This window comes from Vipera berus, assembly GCF_964194415.1.
Source record: "Vipera berus genome assembly, chromosome: 1".
Taxonomy (NCBI): domain Eukaryota; kingdom Metazoa; phylum Chordata; class Lepidosauria; order Squamata; family Viperidae; genus Vipera; species Vipera berus.
Genome location: NC_138202.1, coordinates 44418137 through 44441473, shown reverse-complemented (window position 1 = coordinate 44441473; position 23337 = coordinate 44418137). Strand labels below are relative to the sequence as shown.

Sequence of the window (23337 nt, the reverse complement as noted above, 5' to 3'; positions counted from 1 at the left end):
CGCTTAACAGCTATTTACCAAAGGAAATTAACCTCAGATTGTTTGGTCTGTCAGGATGGTAATTGTTGCTGCCTTTCCTTTATTAAGAATATACTGTTATTGAAGACTTCTGTACCTGCTTGATGTATAACCAGATGTCATGTTCTCAAGTTTTTCATGGGGCATTGATAATGGACAAATAATTGGGATATCAATAGAGCTTTTTACGATAACACATTTCACATTTCTAATCCTTTGGTTTTATATATATATATATATATATATATATATATATATATATATATATATATATATATATATATATATATATATGAAATATGCTCAAGGAAGATTTTCTGTATATTATATTTAGATTCTGATCTAAAAGCTTGCTAGCTAAGCTGCATTTTGTAATTTATACACAAAAATTTATACAAATCCAATCTTTTGCTGGCTCTTGTCTTTCCTAATTTTTATCTTTCCTCCTCTCCATTATAACCTGTTCAGACCGATAATAAATCATCCACAAAGATTTCTGGGAATTTTGGAACCCTGCATAAAATTTAAATCTATTCAATGTTATCTTATTGCCATTGTAGATATTTTGAGTATTGCATTTTTAAAGATTTGCTGTGAGTTATTTTTACAATGGAATTTACTCTCTTATAAACAAAACAAAACTTTTGTGATTTGTGTTTCAGACTGCATACATGTATTTATCTTATCTTATCTTAATCCCGTTTATGTTACATCCTTCCCAGCATTGTGCACACATAATACAGTGCTTGAATTTAAAGTATACTGATTGTGATTAGTTTGAATGAGGAAGACTCATTCAAATTCTTATTCAAATTCTGTTCTACAAAATATAGTGAGCAATCTTATCTTGGACATTATCTCACTCCTCAGTATACTGCATTGCTCTGCCTTGGAGATCAAATGCGATATTTATATATATGAATACATTAAAGAAAAAAGGAGCTACAAATGTACTGAATTTTGAAAGTCCAGCAAAGTAATGTTGTATGCCAAAAGATAACCTTGTCATTTTTTACCGTGAGCACATTGGCACACATTAAAAATGAAATTCTATTGCTTGCTCTCAAAAGAAAGCATACCCATACCCATACATAACACACATATACACAAGTTACATACATACATACAAATACCTACACCCGTACACACACACATACACACACACACATAATTGTCCCTTATTACAGTGAAATCTAGTTATTACCTTAACATCTGGAAAGATAAAACAGAAAAGAAAGAGCAATGGAAATATAATTTGTCTTGCCAATTATTTGGCATTGTTTTAAATATAAGCTGTGATATAAAGTATGGGGTAGAGAATTGAACTAATTGATCTGGGAATTATCCAGCTCGGAGATTCTAAATGTTTGAAACAAATATGTTGCCTTCCAGGTGCATCAGATTAAAATATCCATAATTGCTGAATGTGTGCTCAGAATATAGTTGGAAAAGGCTACTTAATACGTTGAATCCCAAAAATGCTTTTTCAAAAGGCAACTGGACTTTCTTGGTTTTTCTTTGAAGATGTTTCGCTTCTGATCCAAGAAGCTTCTTCAGTTCTGATAGATCAGAACTGAACTAAAGAAGCTTCTTGGATGAGAAAGGAAATGTGTTCAAGGAAAAACAAAGAAAGTCCAGTTGCCTTTTGAAAAAGCATTTTTGGGACAATCATGACCTGGATGACAGAATTTCCATAGATAAAGTTGAATCAAAAACATTTATGGAAAAATACCAGTAGTACTAGAATATTGAGGAATGCTTCTGTGAATCTGTTTATGTTCCTTCATTGTGATATTTTGTATGGAAACAGGAAGGGGTGGGGGTATAAAATAAATATGCAGAATCTGTCCTCCAAATGTGAACTGATATTGTCTTGAATAAGAAATTTTCATTCTATATGCTGCCTTGGGATAAAATACATGCCAGATGGGATAGAAATATTTAATTATCTAAACAAAATCAATAAACATTCCCCCCCCCCGCCTCCCAAAGTATAATCTAGTTTGTCATTTTTACTCTACTGTTACTGTATTGTTTATTATGCAAAACAGCTAGAATGTTTTTTCCTCTTCAAAAAGAAATGTAGCTTTGGACAAAGTTTTACTCTATCCAAATTTGATTTTATTGTTATTTTTATAATTGGATTAAAAATCTCCTCCTTCACATGTTTATAATTTAAAGTCCTGTCCTGACTTTTGTTACTTGATCAGGGCCAGCAACAGCCTTCAATAACAACAACAATAATAATAATGATGATGATGATGATGATGATGTTGGAAGGGACCTTGGAGGTCTTCTAGTCCAACCCCCTGCTCAGGCAGGAAACCCTATACCATTTCAGACAAATGGTTGTCCAGTCTCTTCTTAAAAACTTCCAGTGTTGGAGCATTCACCACTTCTGGAGGCAGGTTGTTCCACTGCTTAATTGTTCTAACTGTCAGGAAGTTTCTCCTTAGTTCTAGGTTGCTTCTCTCTTTGGTTAGTTTCCATCCATTGCTTCTTGTCCTGCCTTCTTGATGGCGATTACCACTGTTTCTTTAAAGGGAGCAAAAACTAAGCCAAGACTACATATAGCTCATTAGCATCCCTACCCTCACCCCAGAAAATCCTCACAATGAGGTGAGTGGAGTAAAAAAAAATCAGCCATTTTTGTATTTTGGACTTCTCAAGGGGCAAAAACATTTTCAGGCTTGCAGATGTTAAAGGCAGATGTTTAAGATTCTTTAAAACTTCTGAAATCATTTTATGAAGAGTAGCTGTCAACATGCTAAACACAGTCTTACGGGGGAACCAATATCCCATTCCCATGCTGCATTTTTTGTTGTTTTAAGCCACTTTATTCTCTTGTCTCTCTCTCTCTCCCCCACCTCTTCCTCTCCCTCCACACACACATACCCACATGTGCACATATTAAAACATCCTAAATAGACAATGTTCTCTACTATGTATCTCCCCTAAAACCTGGTCTAGGAAAACAGGGCATCTAAATCAAATGGCACAAATCAATTCATATTAGCATCATCTAGTTTTAAAAAAGGATTCAACAGAGGAGTTTTAAACTTTTCTTGTTTTCAATATGCATGGGACTGCTCTCAGAACATATTATTGTGTGATATTCTTTTATTTTGTCCTGCTGTGTGATCCCTTAGTAATTTGCAGGAAGGGAATACAAAAGGAAAGAAATAAAAAGTGCTGGTACTCCTGAAAAATCAGGAAATCTTTTACATAAATCTTCAAAGTAAAATGGACACGGAAGTTACCCTGGCCTGGAAATACATTGACTGGCAGATCAGATTTATCAAATAAAATATTATCCTATTATCTGCAGGAGGAAACTTTGAGGAAGAGAAAACTCCCAGTTGTAAGTTCAGTAGTCAAAGTGAAACGGTTCAGTAATGATGGAGAGGAAGAAGAAGAGGAAGATGACTATGGTCTGCGACTGGGAGGCATCTCCAGCAGTGTCTCTGTGCCTGCAAAACCTGAAAGAAGGTAGTGATCTCTCTCTTATTTTTTTTAAGTATTTTCTAATTATACTACCATTTATAACCAGTAGCTTTATGTTAGACAGCAATAAAGTCTAGATAGGCCTCTGGTGTGATCCTGTAGGGCCCATTTAGATTCATATATTCTGGTTCAGGCAGGTTCTATACTTGATTTTGCTGATAATAGTTTTGAGGCCCAGTTTATAAAGTGGCTGTGAAATGTAGCATACTTTGCAAGGTTGAATGCACAGATGAATAGAAGTATCTCCATGAGAAGGAGAAAAAGTGACCATTTAGCCACCATTGAGCTGAGTGACTGTTAATGTATCTCTATGGATTTCAATCCTTTTTTTGAAAATGATATGTGGCAAAAAATAAATATGTAATTAAAAAGGGAGGTTATTAATTAAACATCCTTATATCTGTTTTATTTCAATCATTTAGGCCTTCACTGCCACCTTCCAAACAAGCTAATAAGAATTTAATATTGAAAGCTATATCTGAAGCTCAGGAATCGGTTACAAAGACAACTAATTATGCTACAGGTAGATCAATTTGTGAATGATTTCTATGGAAGTGTGAATGTAGAATGATACTGTACACATCTGGTGAAAAGAACTTAGAGCAAAATGAGTTAGTTTTTATTTAGAGTGATACAAGCTTTTTGCTGCAACACATTAATATGATCCTCCTTTTGAATTTTTTTTAGCCCATATCCCTTATCCATAATAGCCCTTTTACAAGCAAAAATTTGCTTGTAAATTGGCACTTGTTAAATTTTTATTTTTTTTCTTTCCTATTACCTTTCTACCTTTTTTCACTAGCTGTGAGCCTGCTGAGGTGGTGGTGAATACTAAGGGGTCATTAAGGACCCTCTTTCCGTCTTACCAACTGACCTTGATAAGAAGTTCCCAAAACCAGACTTAAGTCTGTTTGGAACTAATCTAATCTCTCAGTAAACCAGATTATTTGTACAAAGCTTATCTCCTCTAACCGTGAACTAAATAAGTATGCTGTGTGAACAGTGACATTTCCTAGTAATCCCTGCCTATTTAACCAATGAGGAATGCTGGAAGTCAAAATTGCAAATTACCTGAATAATCCCATAGCACAATGCGTATGTGCACATTGGATAGCCCAATGTTTTATAATGAAAATTCAAAATACCTTGAAATTAGTAGTTTTCCTAGTTAGGAACTGAATTGTTTGGGTTAAATTTAACAGTATTTTTAAAAGATCACAATTTGGGATAAAATACCTGTTATTCTTTGCTTTTTTGTATAACATATTGTTTTGGTTTATGGAAAGTCCCACCAAAGCAGACAGTTCCTGTGGCTCCCAGAACTCGAACTTCTCATGAAGAAGCCCTCCTTGAAGTGATTCATGGCCAGAATCAACCAAGCCGAGTAAACTCTCAGATACAGGAAGAAGAACCAAGAGAACAGACATTAGGAAGAATTCCAGGTAGTGCTGAATATTCCATTATAGTCTCGAGTGAACAGAAAGCTCAATTACACCTGACTGATAATGAGATATTGTAGTGGAGCCTTGTCAGATGCACTCTTTGAAGAATGATATTTCAACCTTTTTCTCACATCCGGAATAATTCACACATACTTAGATGAGCACAGAAACACAGAAGGTGCCAAATGAGTTTTATATGTATATTGGAGAATATAAAAGAAGCTTCTTTAGATCGCACGTTGTTTCTCATTGCGAGCATCACTGTTCTGAGATAGTTCAACACAATTTTAAGACAATCCCCTTCCCTTCTCCTAATAATATTTCTGAGCGAGGAAATGGGATGGGGAGGAAATGAATTTTTACCGTATTTCAGCAGTCCCCAACCTTTTTGGCTTTGAATTGTGGCAGGGGTAGGGGATGGTTTCATGGATGTAACCCTATCCTGTGACTATGCAAATAAAGCTTTGTGTACTTTCCTACTGCTTGTGTGGCTCGTTTTCAAATAGATGTGATGACTCCCCCAGATGATTCCACAGATACCTCCCTAGATGTCAGCTCAGGGGAGGATGAGCCAGTTCTTGGCACATCAGGAGCTGAATTAATTGATGGCTTCAAGCAGCTGTCTGGAAGGGATTTGGCTGATGCTCCAGCTGAGGAAAACATGCAGTTGCAGATTGTCAGTGAGGAGGAGGAGGAGGAGGAGGAGGAGGAACTGCCTTCTGCACTTGATCCAAAAACATGCAGAGCAGAGAAAAGGCAGAAGCAGAGAAGGTCAGCCAGACTACTCGAGAGGAGAAAGCCTTGTCCTTCTTGATGGGCTGCCCTGGAAGCTAGCTACTTAGCACAGCAGACAGAGGGAGGAGTTGCTAGGAACAATGTGTTTGTTTCCTAGCTGTGTGTTTTCTGCCTTGATTTGAATTGTGTATTGGAAACTGGACTTTTCTTGACTCGTGAGCTCTCTTGTGTTATAGATTTAAGTTTGCCTGGAGAATTTATTTTGTTTGAGAAACTTTCAGGTGCTTTGTGGACTCTTTGGCCATTGCTCTCTGGACTAACATTGGTCTGCTTGTGGCTGGACTTAATTGGGACAATTCTGGGTTTTTTGGTGAAGGGAACTGCTGGGAAATATTAATAAACTCACTAAACCACAGTTACATGTGTGTGTGAGTGAGCAGGGCAGCACAACAAGTCGCCAATTGGTCCTGGTCCTTGGCCTGGCAGTTGGGGAGCCTTGCCGTATGTTTAAAGGAACCAACCTGCTTCATAGGAATTGAGACATGCAATTATTCCATTTTGATTATTTCTCCGTTTCTGAAGTACAATTCTTGTCTTGAAAAATAAATGCAAAATATGTTTATTAGGGAATAGTGCCTGTGAAAATAAATATTTTGTCAGATTTATTTAAAATTATAGCTTAATATATAAGATAGATAGAATTGTGCAAAGCTAATGTGGTCCAGAAATACACTGATTTGTGTGCTTTTACTGTAAATTTGAATGATTAGCTTCCTCCATGAATTTATCTATTTTTTTTTAAACTTAAAACAGTGTAATGTCCTGAATTTTGTGAGATGCAGTTATGAAAATAGAGATAGGGTGCAAGCCTAGTGGCTACATTCAGCTTCCTACCAAATAGAATTTGGGGGAGATTTCATTTGAACAGTCTCATAGAGATAGATGCAGAAAATAATAAGTTGTCAAAAATGGGGCAAGTTATTACAGTGTTGTTCCCTAAGTTGAATTGACGAAGAAGGAAACTTCATCTGCATTCTTAATTTATTTTAGGAACCCAACAGAGGCAACTCTTTTCCCGTCTCCAGATTGAGCCAGGCACTGAAGACATATTACAAAAAACTGAAGGTTAGTTGTGGCTGATATTTTTAAGCATTATCTTATATTTTTATACTCTTAGAAAAGAACTGCATTTCTTTTCTGAATTTTTTTAGTAGATAAAATTCCTGCTGCAGCAGGAATTATCAGTCCAACTTCTTATGAAACTTTTATTTATTTTATTTACTTATTTTACTTATAGCTTTGCAGAAAGAACACCATATTGTTACTGTTGGGCTTTGCTGTGTTATAACACTTATTATTTCTTTAGGGCTCCTGTGTTAAGAAGCTGCAGAATCCTTGGTTGTTTGAATAGCTTTGTCTGTTAAGCAGAGAGTAGTTTGCCACTTTTTTGATGATCGGTAGTCATGATTTATCTTTATTGAGTAGCTTTTTGCTTACTCTCCATTTACAGTATGTTGTTGATTTCAAGGCTCTATGAGACATCTGCCATTTTCTCTGATTTAGATTATTATGACTTGGAATCAGTGATCCACACAGATACAAGATCATTTATTTTGAAGAAGCCGAAGCTGTCTGAGGAGGTCACCATACCCAGAAATCTGGAAGTTGGGAACAAAACTACAGATGCCTTACAGGCACTTTCAGGACGGCTCATTCAGACACGGTAAAAAAAATATCACTCCTTTTAGTTCAATAGAGAAATAAACTTGGAAACTGGGCAAATTCATACTGCATATCTAAATAGTGAATTTGGTCATTGCTTGCCTTAACTGTGAAGGTAGCACACTTTATAGAGAGAGAAAGAGATTGTGGTAGACTTATTTCATATGTTTCCTTAAGTCCCTGATTAATCTATCTATGCCAGTAATTCACGTACTATAGTGTGTTGCACAAAATGAATATTAGGTTCCAGAACTAAGGACTGGTGGTTGTGGTTTTTGCTCTGTATGCAGTGAAATATTTTCAGTCTCTTCTAACTCTGTAGCTCAGAAGAATTTTCTGCCCTCAGAGATAGGTGGTTGGATGGATGATTCTACTAGTCATAACTTTTCTAGTCAAGAAGCATGCTCAGAACAGAATTATGAAGAGTGGATAGACTTCCTTCTTTGCCCAAACTAAGGATATGAGACACAAGTGTCATTTCCCTTTTAAGGATGTTGTACATTTTGGAGGGAAGTCGTTTCATCCATGAAATCTTTTAGGGCCTTAAAAAGTATTTTATAAATAATTATGTTGTATTGATTGCACGAATTATGTTTGATTGATTATATGTCATCAAGTCATTTTCAGCTTGAATTGTTGGTATCAATTACCATTCCTTTGATCTTGTTTCAGTAACTTAAACAATTCTTTATTGTTTTGTTATAGAGAGCAGCTTATGCTGTCAGAGAAGCCTGCTAGTCCCAAGTTCATAGTCACTTTGGATGGAGTCCCCAGCCCTCCTGGGTACTTATCCGATCAAGAGGAGGAAGAACTGAATCTTATGGAGGGAGTTAGGCCTATTCCATCCAAAACAACAGGCAGCAAGGGATTAAGAAACCTTCGCACACAACAGATGCACATTATATCCAGACAGCTGGACAGCACAGATGGTAACACTCTCATCCTCATTAATAAGGTCTTTATGGTAACTTGATTGCAAAATATCTTGGGGCAAGTGAAAATTAAACTACAGGCAGGAATGCAAAAACTAATATCTTAAGCCAAATTTCTTAGGATATATTATTTTTTTACAGAACGTTTTAAGTTTAAAAGAACATAATTTCATTTATCTCTTCTGCCTGATTGTAATTATGACTCCACACACTATGGCACATGGGAAAAGAGACAATGACCTTCCCTTGCTGAAGGGAGATTGAAAGCCTAAGGCCAGTCTCTGCTTCTATACTCCTTATCTCAAGAATTAAGTAGCAAGATCTTGTTATTGCCTAGGTTTTGGCTGTTTTTTGATATCTAATACGTCTCTTCTCATCCTCAACCTCATTATGGATGAACACAAACCTGCTTTTATTAATGAGACCTTCACCAGCAAGGAGGTTGATATATTCATCTTAGGGTTTTGCCCAGCCAGATTTCAGTGGTCGCATCAGCCATGAATCTATGCTAGAGGAGGAGAAATGGATTGTCATCAGGATTACTCTGCAGATGACAAGATACATTGTCCTGCAGATAACTGGATATGAGGTGCTTTTAGTGAGTTAAGCTTTCGCTGCTATGCATCTTCCCTATCTAAGTTGCTTAACTGCATCATCAGGATAATAACAGCGACTCCCTAGACTTCTGGCCTTGGGAGATTTTAAATTGAGTTTATTAAGAAGCAGTGATGCAGTTCATGAGTTTCATGGCCACCATGACAATTATGGACTTGTTCTTGGAATTATGGGCCCAACATCCATATGTGTTAGATGTGATTTTTGTCTGAACAAATGAACCTGATCTGATGTGGGGGAATTCTCTGTCAATTCTTTTCATGGTCAGCTTACTTGAGGGAGACCATGAAGGAATTTGTTGGTGCTGTGGATCTGCAGGGAGGAGGGATGTATTTGATAAGGTTATTCCAGAAGCCTAATGGTCCCTATTGATTTCCAAAGGGCACTTAGGAAGTTTTCCAAAGTGCTGGTGGACAGTTCTACTGAGTGCCTTGCTGAGCTTTGGAATAAAGGGTTAATTGTGGTACCTGACAGGATTCTTCCTAAGTGGCCTCTCTATGACCATTGATCCAAGGAATTTCCTTGGTTTACTGAGGAACTCCAGGCCAAGGGTATGGGACATTTATTTATTTATTTATTTATTTATTTATTTATTTATTTATTTATTTATTTATTTATTTATTTATTTTAATTCCATTTATATCCCGCCCTTCTCCGAAGACTCAGGGCGGCTTACAAGCTTAGCAGTAGCCTTCATTCTGTGTATATGCCTGCTTATTAGGGCTTTCACACACACCCCAAGCGGCATTATTACAAAGTCAGCTTAATTGCCCCCAACAATCTGGGTCCTCATTTTACCTACCTCGGAAGGATGGAAGGCTGAGTCAACCTTGAGCCTGGTGGGATGCGAACCTGCACTAATTGCAGGCAGCTGGTGTTACTTAAGGAGGCATTAGCCCACTGCTCCACCAAGGCTCTTGGTGGTTCTGGTTGATGTTCCTCGGTGGGAACAAGGGAGAGAGTAATATGAGTCTAGTGATCCTGCTTGATCCCTCAATAGTTTTTAGATACTGCTTGATCTCTCTCAATAGTTTTTCATGTAATAGGCTATGGTATCCTCACAATCTATTCAAGAGATTGTGAGAGGCACTACTTTGCGGTGGTTTATTATCCTGCTTCAGGTTTCAATCATAAACAGAAGTTTGCCCGAAGAGTTTGCTTTTAATAGGAACATGCAGAAGAATAGTCCAAATCCGAATCAGAGTTCCAAGAGTCATGTCAATGTTGTCAGCCATCTAGAAGTCAGAGGTTCAAGGTTTCGTAAACAGGATTCATAGGAATCTTATAAAAGAGATCAGACATTGTTTCCAGCAAAGGGAGGGTAAATCAGAGCTGCTTCTTTAATCAGGTTGGAACCAGCTGTCACTAATCAAGAGATTTATTCCCTTGCTTGGCAAGCATCCTCATGGAAATCTCTGCTCTGCTTTGTTCTCCTCTCTACTAACTGGATATGGGGGCTATGAGGTATTACATCATCCTCATCTGACTGCTCCAGTTGTCCTGGTGGTGCATATATTTGATCAGACTCATGTGATTCCTTGGCTTGGTGTCTCCTGAGACATTTCAGAGGTTGAGCTAGAGCAGCTTCTTCAGATTCAGACTGGGTCATGACAGATAGTTTCACTCAGTCAGTGGTAAAGGGCAGAGAGAAGTCAAGTCTGCTGGAGTAGGTTAGCCATCAGCCTGAGATGAAATATTATCAGTGTACAGATGGTACCCAGTAATATATCTCTACCCGTCTGAGCAGGAAATGTGCCAGAACCCCTGGCCCTATGCCTAGAACTTGTAAGGAGGTAGATAAAATGAATCCTAGCAAGATACAATGTCTCTGTGGATTCTTAAGTCAGCTTTTTCCAGACATAGTCCATCAATGCCTCTTGATATAATTTTATTCCCACACACCAAGCTTGCTCACAATCTGGACATTCTCCTGAACTCATGGTCCCTGCTTGAACAGCTAGTTCAAGAGGTTATAGGTGTGGGGACGCACAATTACATCTTGTATATGAGTAGCAGCCATTTCTGGAACACAAAGTTTTGTTTTTGATCACTTACTCCCTTGTTACCTCATGGCTAGGTTAGTGTAATTTGCATGGGGCTACTCATGAAAATCATTCAGAAGCTTTAGCTGTTTCAGCATGCAGCAACCTGAGTAATAATGTGAGTACATATCTAGCCTGTACCGCAAAGCTATGCTGGTTAGTCAGCATCTGCATATAATTCAAGATACTGGTTATCTTTAAAGCCCTATGTAGCTCAGAGCTTAAATATCTCCAAGACTACCTTTTCTGAGGGGTCATTGATGCTCTCTGAGTTGGTTGTTTTCTTGCAGATGTTTCACTAGCCAAACTTTGCAAATATTTCATTACCCAATCAATGCTGATGTGCAGTGATGATGTTACCTGGTTTGGGTAATTAAATATCTGCAAGAAAACAACCAAGCTCAGAAAGCATCAAGGAACCCTCATTTCAAAGAGCCCTGGTGGTGCAGTGTTAGAATGTAGTATTGTAAACTAACCTCACACAGCCTGGAGTTTGATATTGATGGGCTCAAGGTTGACTCAGCCTTCCATCCTTCCGAGGTTAATAAAATGGAGGCAATATGCTGACATTGTAAACAGCTCAGAGAGTGCTGTAAAACACTATGGAGAGGTATATAAGTCTAAGTGCTAATACTATTGCTAATTCAACCCTGAGCTATATTTTCCTTTATTGGTACTACCTTATCTGAACTGAATCTGTTCATTTAATAAGATCTAAAAGGAGCCTAAACTTGAGTGAATGCCATCTATGGGGACCTTGGCCTCTGGAAGCCTTAGATATTCAAATCACCATCTCCTTATTGCATTTTTGAAGACTTCTGAAAACATAGTTGCTTGGAGAGACATTTGGGGTTTGTTGGCCTCCTGAGGCAAAGCAGATAGGAATCATAACTAGATGAGCTAATTCTACTTTATTCTGGAGCTACAATGTTGCCCAGTTTAGCAAGGGCAAACTTTCCCACATACAGTTGCAAGGACACTTGAAGATACTGCTCCTCAAATCAGGGCCATGTCGTTTATTTTGTTATGTTACCAGTAGTCCTTGCTTAATGACCCCAACTGGTACCAGAATTTCCATTGCTAAGAGAGCTAGATGCTAGGCAAAACATCACTTGACAAAATTGCTTAACAACAGAAGCTTTGGTAGTCCAGGTTGCAGTCATTAGGCCAGGACCTCATGTTTCTCCTGCCTCTGCTTCAATTCGCCCACATATCCCCCCCATCTCTGCCCTTTTGGCCATTCTATGTTCCACTGCCCTGCTGCCATCTTTGTTGCCCTGTGCCCTACTGCCTCTGCTACCCTGGTTTCCACTGCCCCTTTCATCTCTTGTTACCCTGCGCTCCACCATTCCCAACTGACTCTTGTCTTCTTCCTCCACTGCTAAAGAGGTGTGTCTGGTGTGGTCTGGTCTGGCAAAGCAGCTGCTAGTCATGTGAGGCTTTCTTTCAAAGGCATCAGAAGGCTTCATGGGGCCTTAGGAAGGCTTCATGGGGCTTTGGGAAGAAGGTCTTACGGGTGCAGCAGCTGCCTTATGAAGGGCTAGGCCAGACATGCCTGCTCAAGAAATGGAGGAAGAAGATGGAGAAGGTCTGCTGGGGATGATGGAGCTCCAGGCGGCACGGGCTGCAGGAATGGTGGAAGGTAGGTCAACAGGGGTGACAGACTGCAGGGCTGCCTAAAAGGACAGAAATGGGGAGGGGAAAGATAACTGGGGAGAAGTTGAAGCACACCTGGCAGTTGTAAATTAAAGCTGACTATCAAAGCCCCCAAATTTTTGTCATGTAACTGCGGAGATGCTGCAACAGTCACATCTTCAAGGACTGGGGTGTAAGTACCATTTGTTCAGGGCCATCATAACTTTGAACAGGTCCTGAACAGATGGTTGTTCAGTGAGACTACTTTAAAAGTTTTAATATGATGTTGCTGCTACTTAGCTGCTCAAGGTCTTTGGAACTGAAAGATAAAGATTCTATTTGATGTGGCTTTCAGACAGTTCTAGAGAATGAAATTTATGAAATATTTGAGTATAACAGTAATAATTAAGGTTTAAACAATTACTGACATTCTTTATCCTCCATTCTACTGTTTCTACCACCAGTGCTATGAGAAAATGTAGGTAATAAAGAAACAACATTCCATTGTCTTTGATACTTGTATTTTCATCATGAATTTCTGAAAAACAGACTAACACGTCATTGGCCATTTTGATGAAGCAGCATTTATCATATTCTGAATATAAAAGAATCTACAGCAACAAATATGAATCACAATATTGGCTCTGCACATAAAGCCCACTTCATTAGTCATTCTTAGTAGTAGTTTAGGGATTCTGTAAAAAGGATGGGAAGGACCAGTTAATTAACAAACATGAAGATTTTATTTTGAATTTCTGTTTTAGTTGAAATATCTTTCAGCCAGTTCTGAAATAAAATTTGATTGCTGTTTGGTGGTGAAGTAAGGATTTGTGGTGAAAATATGTCTGAATCCTGTGTAACCCTAGAATGACTGACTGATTGACTGACTGAATGAATGAATTTACAGCATATATATAGCTACCCATCTTTCAACCAATTGTGGATGTTCTTGGTTCAATTAATTTGGGAGTTATACAAATTGCTTAGTGGCAAACTTATTCTGTCTTTGTGGATATTTTCACTTTTATGAATTTCCTTCTAAATTCTGTATATCTATATAGTTGTTTTGATCAAAGCTCTCTTCTACAATCCAGATGTCTAACTTTGCTTCTTTGGCTATTCTTCACAGTAGAGATGGACGAAATAGGCATCTTACAGAAGATGGAGAAAGTACCTGAGCGCTGCAAATACTGGCCTGCCTGCAAAAATGGAGATGAATGTGCCTTCCATCATCCTACACTTCCATGCAAGTAAGTGGCACTGAACTTCTCAATGGAGTTTCACCTAACTTGCCTTCCTAGCTTTCAGGCACACAGATTCGTGCAAAAAAAGTTTTGTTGCATCACTAGCACCAATGAGGAGGAGATGTTTGTGTTAAAACTGAATTTCATTGCCATGGATCATGGCTGCAGCCAGTAGCTAAAACGATAAACAGGGATTGGAGGATAATTGGTCATTATCTATATGTAGCTTCCAAAGTTTTATCAAGATGTTACCGAATATTTCTCATTACTAGGCATAAACAATTTGACTTGAATTGACAGGTAGTCACTACTATGCTTGCTACATAAGGGAAAACCAACTGACAGGGGGATTTGCACTGTGTTAGTTCCCCAGCATTACATCAACGGACAACTTAAACAAGGCCAAAACAAGATTGGAAATTCTGAACCTAGAGTGTTAAATTCTTTTCCAGGAAAAGATGGATGTTTATCTATTTATGTTAGGCACGTTTTGTGGAAAGTTGTGGAAAGGAGCCTAGAGCTGTGCCAGGTTCTTGAAATTTAAAAGAAGTGATAAAGATTTTCCACTGTGACTCTCCTGCATTGTGGGAAGAGTTCAGATGGAAGAGAGACCTGAGCACTATTTTGGCAATCAATGCTGAGTGACCCTAACCCATTTGATGGAACTCTGGATGTAAGGATAATTACCACATTTGATGATGATGGTGATGATGGTGGTGGTAATAATAATAATAATAATAATAATAATAATAATAATAATAATAATAATAATAATAATAATAATAATAATAATAAAATTTGGAAGGGACCTTGGAGGCCATCGAAACTGCGCGATTATGGATGAAACATGTAATAGTGATACCCATTGTCATCGGGGCACTGGGAACTATGTCCAAAAATTTTGTAAAATACATCAAGAAATTGCAGCTTCCTACAACAACTCCAGCAAAGTTACAAAAAAGGGCTACTCGGAACATCTTACATTTTAAGGAGATACCTGGTTGATACTTAGGATGCTGGCAGCAACCCGTGTCAACCATTAGTGCCAGTCAATTTGAGTGTTCAGTTGACTGAGTTTCATGTTTTGTGAGTAAAAGTTTTATAATAATCATGAAGTTGGAAGGGACCTTGGAGGTCTTCTAGTCCAACCCCCTACTCAGGCAGGAAACCTTATACCATTTCAGACAAATGGCTGTCCAGTCTCTTCTTAAAAACTTCCAGTATAGGAGCATTCACCGCTTCTGGAGGACAGGTTGTTCCATCGATTAATTGTTCTAAATTTTTCCTTAGTTCTAGGTTGCTTTGTGGCAACTGCTGTCATGTCACCCCCTAGTCCTATTTTATGGAGCTTAGTGCTAATATAAGGAATAAAAGAAAGCTAATGCCCTAAGAGCTTATGGTCTAAATTTCAACAAAGGTTTATCAGAGAGAAGTGTGAGCAGCAAGATACCAGGTTGTGTGAGGGGAAAAGACTTGGCATGATTTTTATTTGAGTAAAAGATAGGAGTTCAGACAGATTTTTATTTTGTTAAAGCATTTATCTTTAAGTAATTTGAACAATCAGCGATCAATCATTAATTTCTCTCTATTTCTATGTTGGAAGGATGGGGTGAAAATGCAGTTAATGCTGTCATTGTGTATGTGTATGTGTTTGCCTGTGAACCTTGTTCTAGGGAATTGCTGAATATCCAAAGGCACTGCAGCCTCTTTTTTACCATTCTTACACTGAAACTTTTGGAAATGTTTACAGTCTTCATTTTCTTTCATTTTTCATGGCTGTGCCTGATATGTTTCAGATTAGTGATAGGTTGCCTGCTCTCCATTTTTAATCTGGGAAATCAAATTCATTTATCATAAATGTGAAGATTCTTTTCTTTTTTACACACATTGGTGAAGGACTTTATGATATAATTGGGTACTTATTTATTTATCAAATATCGAAACTGCCCATCTTCCTCACAGAGGGACTCTGGGTGGTACACAAATAACTTCAACAAAATCCAAAGCCCTTGAGAACCCTTTGGGCCTTTGGTGGGGTTTTTTGGGTCATTTGGGACTTGGAGATTTTCTTTATGCATGCACACATAGAACAATCAAACTATACATTTTGGGTTAACCTCTATATATGGGAACATTTTCTGCTGCTTTGATTTTTTTCTCTGACTTCTATCCAATTTTAAATCAAAATATTTGGAGCTTGAGGCTTTTTTTTTAAATCCTCACTGATATCTTTCATGGCTTGACTTGAACCTGAAAATCCTATTTTCATGTTTTCTCATGTAAAACTGTACATCAGTAAACATAAGCAATTTTGAAAGGGTGAATCTTGTCAAGCTCGTTCTGAAGGAATAATAAGTATTTTTTAATTCATATTTCAGAGCCTTTCCAAGCTGTAAGTTTGCTGACAAATGTTTATTCATCCATCCAAACTGTAAATATGATGCCAAATGTACCAAATCAGATTGTCCTTATACTCATGCCAGTCGACGGGCACCGCTACCACCTCCTAAACAAGGCAAGATTTTCTTAATATTTTTTTTAAAAATGACCTTGCTTAGAATATGCCAGTGACAGCAAACTCAAATCCAAAAGTTCATTGATCTTTATAATAGCTAGTTGTATTGTTAAACTAATCTGCTGCCTAAGAACAGCCACTCAATTCCAGTTGGTTGTGAGCTGTCTGGTCATATCTAGTATGGCCAAAAGGAGCAAAGGATGTGAGTCCAGTTTCAATGCCTTGCTCATCAAATACTGACCCTAACTTGGAATAGGGCATAATGGAAACCCCACTTTCTTCATTTGCTGCAGTGTGATGGGGCCAGCTTCAGTCCTCAGCAAGAATTCCTCTGTATGCATGGAATGCTAGGATTCCTCCCTTTCTAAAGCAATTTCGGGCACAGCATTATTCATGCTACCCTTTCTCATGACTTACTCATAAAACTGGCAGAAATTATTATTATTTACTTTTGGGATATCACAGCAGTTCTTACTGAATGCCATAATTACCTCCTACTCTGCCAGTGGCTAGGTCAAAATTCAGTACCTTCAGCTATATGATTTTCCCATAAGTATACATTGGGAATTGTAGGAGCCACCAATTAAAATTACACACATATATGACAATATTCACAATTCTTTAATTAAATATTTAACTAAATGTAAAGCTTTGGAATACCTTAGGAATAACTGTTTCTTTCTCATTAATAGTTTCAGCTCCAGCCCCACCACCAACTACTTCTACCAGCCAGCTTTGCCGCTTTTTCCCTGCATGTAAGAAAATGGAATGTCCTTTCTACCATCCCAAAGTAAGTGTCATAGATTGAGAGGTGTGTGTGTGTGTGTGTGTATGCTGCTCAAAAAAATAAAGGGAACACAAGATAAGACATCCTACTATTAAATACAGTACATTGTGTTGTTTAAGTGGTCCCTTTATTTTTTTGAGCAGCATATATATATATAAAGGTAAAGGTTCCCCCGCAAATGCGTGCTAGTTGTTTCCAACTCTAGGGGCTGGTGCTCATCTCCGTTTCAAAGCTGAAGAGCCAGCGCTTGTCCGAGGACGTCTCCGTGGTCATGTGGCCGGCATGACTAGATGCCAAAGGCGCATGGAACGCTGTTACCTTCCCACCGTAGTAGTCCCTATTTTTCTACTTGCATTTTTACGTGCTTTCGAACTGCTAGGTTGGCAGAAGCTGGGACGAGTAACAGGCACTCACTCTGTTACGCAGAACTTGGGATTCAAACTGCCGACCTTCTGATCGACAAGCTCAGCGTCCTAATCCACTGAGCCACCACATCCCCATATATATATATATATATATATATATATATATATATATATATATATATATATATATATATATATATATATATATATATATATATATATATACCGTATATACTTGAGTACAGGGAGTGCAGAATTATTAGGCAAATGAGTATTTTGACCACATCATCCTCTTTATGCATGTTGTCTTACTCCAAGCTGTATAGGCTCGAAAGCCTACTACCAATTAAGCATATTAGGTGATGTGCATCTCTGTAATGAGAAGGGGTGTGGTCTAATGACATCAACACCCTGTATCAGGTGTGCATAATTATTAGGCAACTTCCTTTCCTTTGGCAAAATGGGTCAAAAGAAGGACTTGACAGGCTCAGAAAAGTCAAAAATAGTGAGATATCTTGCAGAGGGATGCAGCACTCCTAAAATTGCAAAGCTTCTGAAGCGTGATCATCGAACAATCAAGCGTTTCATTCAAAATAGTCAACAGGGTCGCAAGAAGCGTGTGGAGAAACCAAGGCGCAAAATAACTGCCCATGAACTGAGAAAAGTCAAGCGTGCAGCTGCCAAGATGCCACTTGCCACCAGTTTGGCCATATTTCAGAGCTGCAACATCACTGGAGTGCCCAAAAGCACAAGGTGTGCAATACTCAGAGACATGGCCAAGGTAAGAAAGGCTGAAAGACGACCACCACTGAACAAGACACACAAGCTGAAACGTCAAGACTGGGCCAAGAAATATCTCAAGACTGATTTTTCTAAGGGTTTATGGACTGATGAAATGAGAGTGAGTCTTGATGGGCCAGATGGATGGGCCCGTGGCTGGATTGGTAAAGGGCAGAGAGCTCCAGTCCGACTCAGACGCCAGCAAGGTGGAGGTGGAGTACTGGTTTGGGCTGGTATCATCAAAGATGAGCTTGTGGGGCCTTTTCAGGTTGAGGATGGAGTCAAGCTCAACTCCCAGTCCTACTGCCAGTTTCTGGAAGACACCTTCTTCAAGCAGTGGTACAGGAAGAAGTCTGCATCCTTCAAGAAAAACATGATTTTCATGCAGGACAATGCTCCATCACACGCGTCCAAGTACTCCACAGCGTGGCTGGCAAGAAAGGGTATAAAAGAAGGAAATCTAATGACATGGCCTCCTTGTTCACCTGATCTGAACCCCATTGAGAACCTGTGGTCCATCATCAAATGTGAGATTTACAAGGAGGGAAAACAGTACACCTCTCTGAACAGTGTCTGGGAGGCTGTGGTTGCTGCTGCACGCAATGTTGATGGTGAACAGATCAAAACACTGACAGAATCCATGGATGGCAGGCTTTTGAGTGTCCTTGCAAAGAAAGGTGGCTATATTGGTCACTGATTTGTTTTTGTTATGTTTTTGAATGTCAGAAATGTATATTTGTGAATGTTGAGATGTTATATTGGTTTCACTGGTAAAAATAAATAATTGAAATGGGTATATATTTGTTTTTTGTTAAGTTGCCTAATAATTATGCACAGTAATAGTCACCTGCACACACAGATATCCCCCTAAAATAGCTATAACTAAAAACAAACTAAAAACTACTTCCAAAAATATTCAGCTTTGATATTAATGAGTTTTTTGGGTTCATTGAGAACATGGTTGTTGTTCAATAATAAAATTAATCCTCACAAATACAACTTGCCTAATAATTCTGCACTCCCTGTATAAGCCGAATTTTTCAGCCCACTTTTTGGGCTGAAAAATTCCACTTCGGCTTATACTCCAGTCAACAAAAAAACTTACCGAGGACTTGTGCGCGGCCGAGGCTTTGGTGCTTCCGGGATCGCGCGCACCTCTCCCAAGCCACCGCCGGCCGAGACCTGCCGAAGTTTGGGGAGGTTTGGGGAGGTGCGCGCGCACCTCCCCAAACCTCCCCAAACGTCGGCAGGTCTCCGTTCCTCCGCGCCCTGCCTGCCTGCTTCTTTCCGCAGCGGAAAGAAGCAGGCAGGCAGGGCGCGGAGGAACGGAGATCTGCCGACGTTTGGGGAGGTTTGGGCGCCTCCCCAAACCTCCCCAAACGTCGGCAGGTCTCCGTTCCTCCTGCCGACGTTTGGGGAGGTTTGGGCGCCTCCCCAAACCTCCCCAGGTCTCCGTTCCTCCGCGCAGACCTGCCGACGTTTGGGGAGGTTTGGGCGCCTCCCCAAACCTCCCCAAACGTCGGCAGGTCTCCGTTCCTCCTGCCGACGTTTGGGGAGGTTTGGGCGCCTCCCCAAACCTCCCCAGGTCTCCGTTCCTCCGCGCAGACCTGCCGACGTTTGGGGAGGTTTGGGCGCCTCCCCAAACGTCGGCAGGTCTCCGTTCCTCCTGCCGACGTTTGGGGAGGTTTGGGCGCCTCCCCAAACCTCCCCAGGTCTCCGTTCCTCCGCGCAGACCTGCCGACGTTTGGGGAGGTTTGGGCGCCTCCCCAAACCTCCCCAGGTCTCCGTTCCTCCGCGCAGACCTGCCGACGTTTGGGGAGGTTTGGGCGCCTCCCCAAACCTCCCCAGGTCTCCGTTCCTCCGCGCAGACCTGCCGACGTTTGGGGAGGTTTGGGGAGGCGCCCAAACCTCCCCAAACGTCGGCAGGTCTCCGTTCCTCCGCGCCCTGCCTGCCTGCTTCTTTCCGCAGCGGAAACTCCCCAAACTTCGGCAGGTCTCCGGACGGCGGCGGCTTGGGAGAGGTGCGCGCGATCCTGGAAGCACCGAAGCCTCGGCCGCGCGCAAGTCCTCGGTAAGCTCCGGGCGGTCACTTGCTTCGCGTCTCCTGAGGGAAGGGGGGGGGCGACTGGAGCGGGCGTGTTTCCTCGCCTGCTGGGCGCCGCGATTTGCCCGGGGAACGCGCGGGCCCCGAATGGCAGCGTGGAGCGAGGAAGCGGACAGCCAGGGCTTCCCCGAGAGCCGCGGCCACACAGGGTATTCCTGTGTATTCAGGCTTGCAAAATGGCGGATCGAGCCTCTGCTGGCGGCAGAGGCTTGCAGAGCGCGGATCCAGCCTCCGCCGGTGGCGGAGGCTTGCAGAACGGCGGATCGGCTTATACTCGAGTCAACAACTTTTCCCAGTTTTGGGGGGTGAAATTGGGGGTCTCGGCTTATACTCGAGTCGGCTTATACTCAAGTATATACGGTATATATATATATATATATATATATATATATATATATATATATATATATATATATATATATATATAGAGAGAGAGAGAGAGAGAGAGAGAGAGAGAGAGAGAGAGAGAGAGAGAGAGAGAGAGAGAGAGAGAGAGAGAGAGAGAGAGAGAGAGAGAGAGAGAGAAAGAGAATTGGAGATGTAGGCTAAATATCTGCTGTTTTCTCTTAGAAATTTCATTTTGAACCCAGGGCATTTTATATAAAATAGCATATTTACTGAGTATATATACATGTTTGCATGTTTCTCTTGTCTGCACACTGAAAATCTGTAAGAAATAGATAGGACAGTGAAGGAAAATGGGCGATGAAACCTGGGAAGAATGATCCAAACAGAATACAAATGGACAATATGCACATAAGACATGAAACACACAAGACAGAGCAATCTGTGGGGAGAGGAAAGTTTTGCTGGTGGTGATGAAAGATATATTAAGTATGGGAAAGAAGAGATACATGAAACATTAGTCTGTGTATTAATACCGGAGTTTACAGTTTATATATAACATGCAGGATTTTGGTAACGAAGACTGGAATCTGGACCAGGAAACCAAGGTGGTATTCTGTGTTTAGAAAAACTGGCAAACATAATAAGCAATAGCAATTTATGTTAGCTTGTAACAACCTAGGCAAAATTCTATTGTTTGGTATTCTGTTATTATACAGAATCTTTCCTTTAGGACAACATATTTCCCATAAAATTTACATTTTTCAAATTCAGCATTTTGGTACTTCAAGTAATACAGTTTTATGTTAAACTGTAGGATTTGCATATTAGCATTTGTAGCTTCAGTGATGACTTTCGCATATGAATGCAAAATCAGTGATACCACAAATAGAAGTTTGCATCAAACTTATTTGATCTGACCTAGGAGTTAACTTTAAAAAAAAATCACAAAAAAATTCCAACTTTGGTTCAGTTGACTCAGTTTAGATACTACCACTACTACTACTACTACTACTACTACTACTACTACTACTACTACTACTACTAATAATAATAATAATAATAATAATAATAATAGAAGAGTTGGAAGGGACCTTGGAGGTCTTCTAGTCCAACTCCCTGCTCAGGTAGGAAACCAAATGGTTGTCCAGTCTCTTCTTAAAAACTTCCAGTGTTGGAGCATTCACAACTTCTGTAGGCAGGTTGTTCCACTGATTAATTGTTCTAACTGTCAGGAAGTTTCTCCTTAGTTCTAGGGTGCTTCTCTCTTTGGTTAGTTTCCATTCATTGCTTCTTGTCCTGCCTTCAGGTGGTTTGGAGAATAGCTTGCCTCCCTCTTCTTTATGGCAACCCCGAGATATTGAAACATTGCTATCATGTCACCCCTCGTTCTTCTCTTCATTAAACTAGACATACCCAATTCTAGCAACCATTTTTCATATGTTTTAGCCCTCAGTCCCCTAATCATTTTTGTTGCTCTTCTCTGTATTCTTTCTAGAGTCTGAACATTAACCATTGATTACTTGAATTACGTGAATGATCCCATTGGACAATTACATATTTTTAAAAGAAAAAGCATATACTAATAAATTAAAATGAGCCAAATTTAATTCCTGCAAGTTTTTAAGCCTTTCATTTATCTTGTTAGCACTGCAGGTTTAACACACATTGTACCAGAGTGGACTGCCCATTCTACCACCCTGCTGTTTCTGTACCACCACGTCATGCCTTGAAATGGACCCGAACACAAACTAGGTAACTGCTTCTTTTTACTAACTGTAATTACATCTCTTAATAGAACATGAAAATGTACAGTCAGGGATAAAACCTATGTAACTTCAGTTCTTAATTGTTTGCTGAACAATGTATACTTGAAACTTTCAATTTTGACACATTTGAAAGATGATTTTTAAGAATACCATTGAAATGAGAGAATGCTTGCTAATTTTCTCTATTTGTCTTTCAGTGAATAATCAGAGATCGTCATTCAATTTTCCTTATTGTACTATGATGGTGGCAGTATGCTGGCTGATGGTAAAAGAGGCTGTAAAAGTTTACCACCTACTCCAGACTTTGAATATGTTTTGTTTCATAAAATGAAATTGATTACACACTTGAAATATGTAATTTTCAACTGTTGTATATTTAATAACTGGTTTTACATATTTTTACTGTAAAATTGACTGTAGGAAAGAGGAAATTTGCTTTAATCCTTAATTAAAATACCAAGACAAGCTTTTTGTTCTACATATGTTGGCCTATTGTCTTTTTTACTACTGAAAAAGTAGATTTTTTTCCTTGAAAAATAGGTCGTAAGCTATATAGAATAGCTCATAGGTGCTCTTAGGAGAATGTCTTTTTTGGAAAGTTCTCTTTTCATAGGAAATGACAGGCAGCATTCTCTCCCCACAGACTCTTCTCTTGACTTTTCATTTCTTAACTTAGTGACTATATTCCGAACAGAAATCAGTATGAAGGCTAAAAGCAATCCTTTCTCATGGAACTGTATTTCAAATCATGAGTTAAAACTGGATAATTAAGACTGCAGTCCT

At 39.4% G+C, this 23337-nt stretch overlaps 1 protein-coding gene across 3 annotated transcripts in view; it reads left to right on the top strand.

The window, feature by feature from the left end:
• The window catches only part of ZC3H14 (zinc finger CCCH-type containing 14), a 40145-nt gene extending 17109 nt beyond the window's left edge, over positions 1–23036 (top strand). The window contains exons 7-17 of one of the 3 annotated variants that reach the window (XM_081317774.1): positions 3347–3507; positions 3945–4045; positions 4809–4964; positions 6750–6824; positions 7263–7422; positions 8127–8350; positions 13778–13895; positions 16268–16404; positions 17097–17194; positions 22434–22540; positions 22752–23036. In XM_081317774.1, the coding sequence (XP_081173900.1) occupies positions 3347–3507; positions 3945–4045; positions 4809–4964; positions 6750–6824; positions 7263–7422; positions 8127–8350; positions 13778–13895; positions 16268–16404; positions 17097–17194; positions 22434–22540; positions 22752–22758 (1344 nt within the window). In that variant the 3' untranslated portion in view covers positions 22759–23036. Of the gene's footprint in view, positions 1–3346; positions 3508–3944; positions 4046–4808; positions 4965–6749; positions 6825–7262; positions 7423–8126; positions 8386–13774; positions 13896–16267; positions 16405–17096; positions 17195–22433; positions 22541–22751 lie in introns of those variants that run through there. The other 2 variants (XM_081317773.1, XR_014025131.1) reach the window with 2 other exon arrangements.
• Positions 23037–23337: the final 301 nt, after the last annotated feature.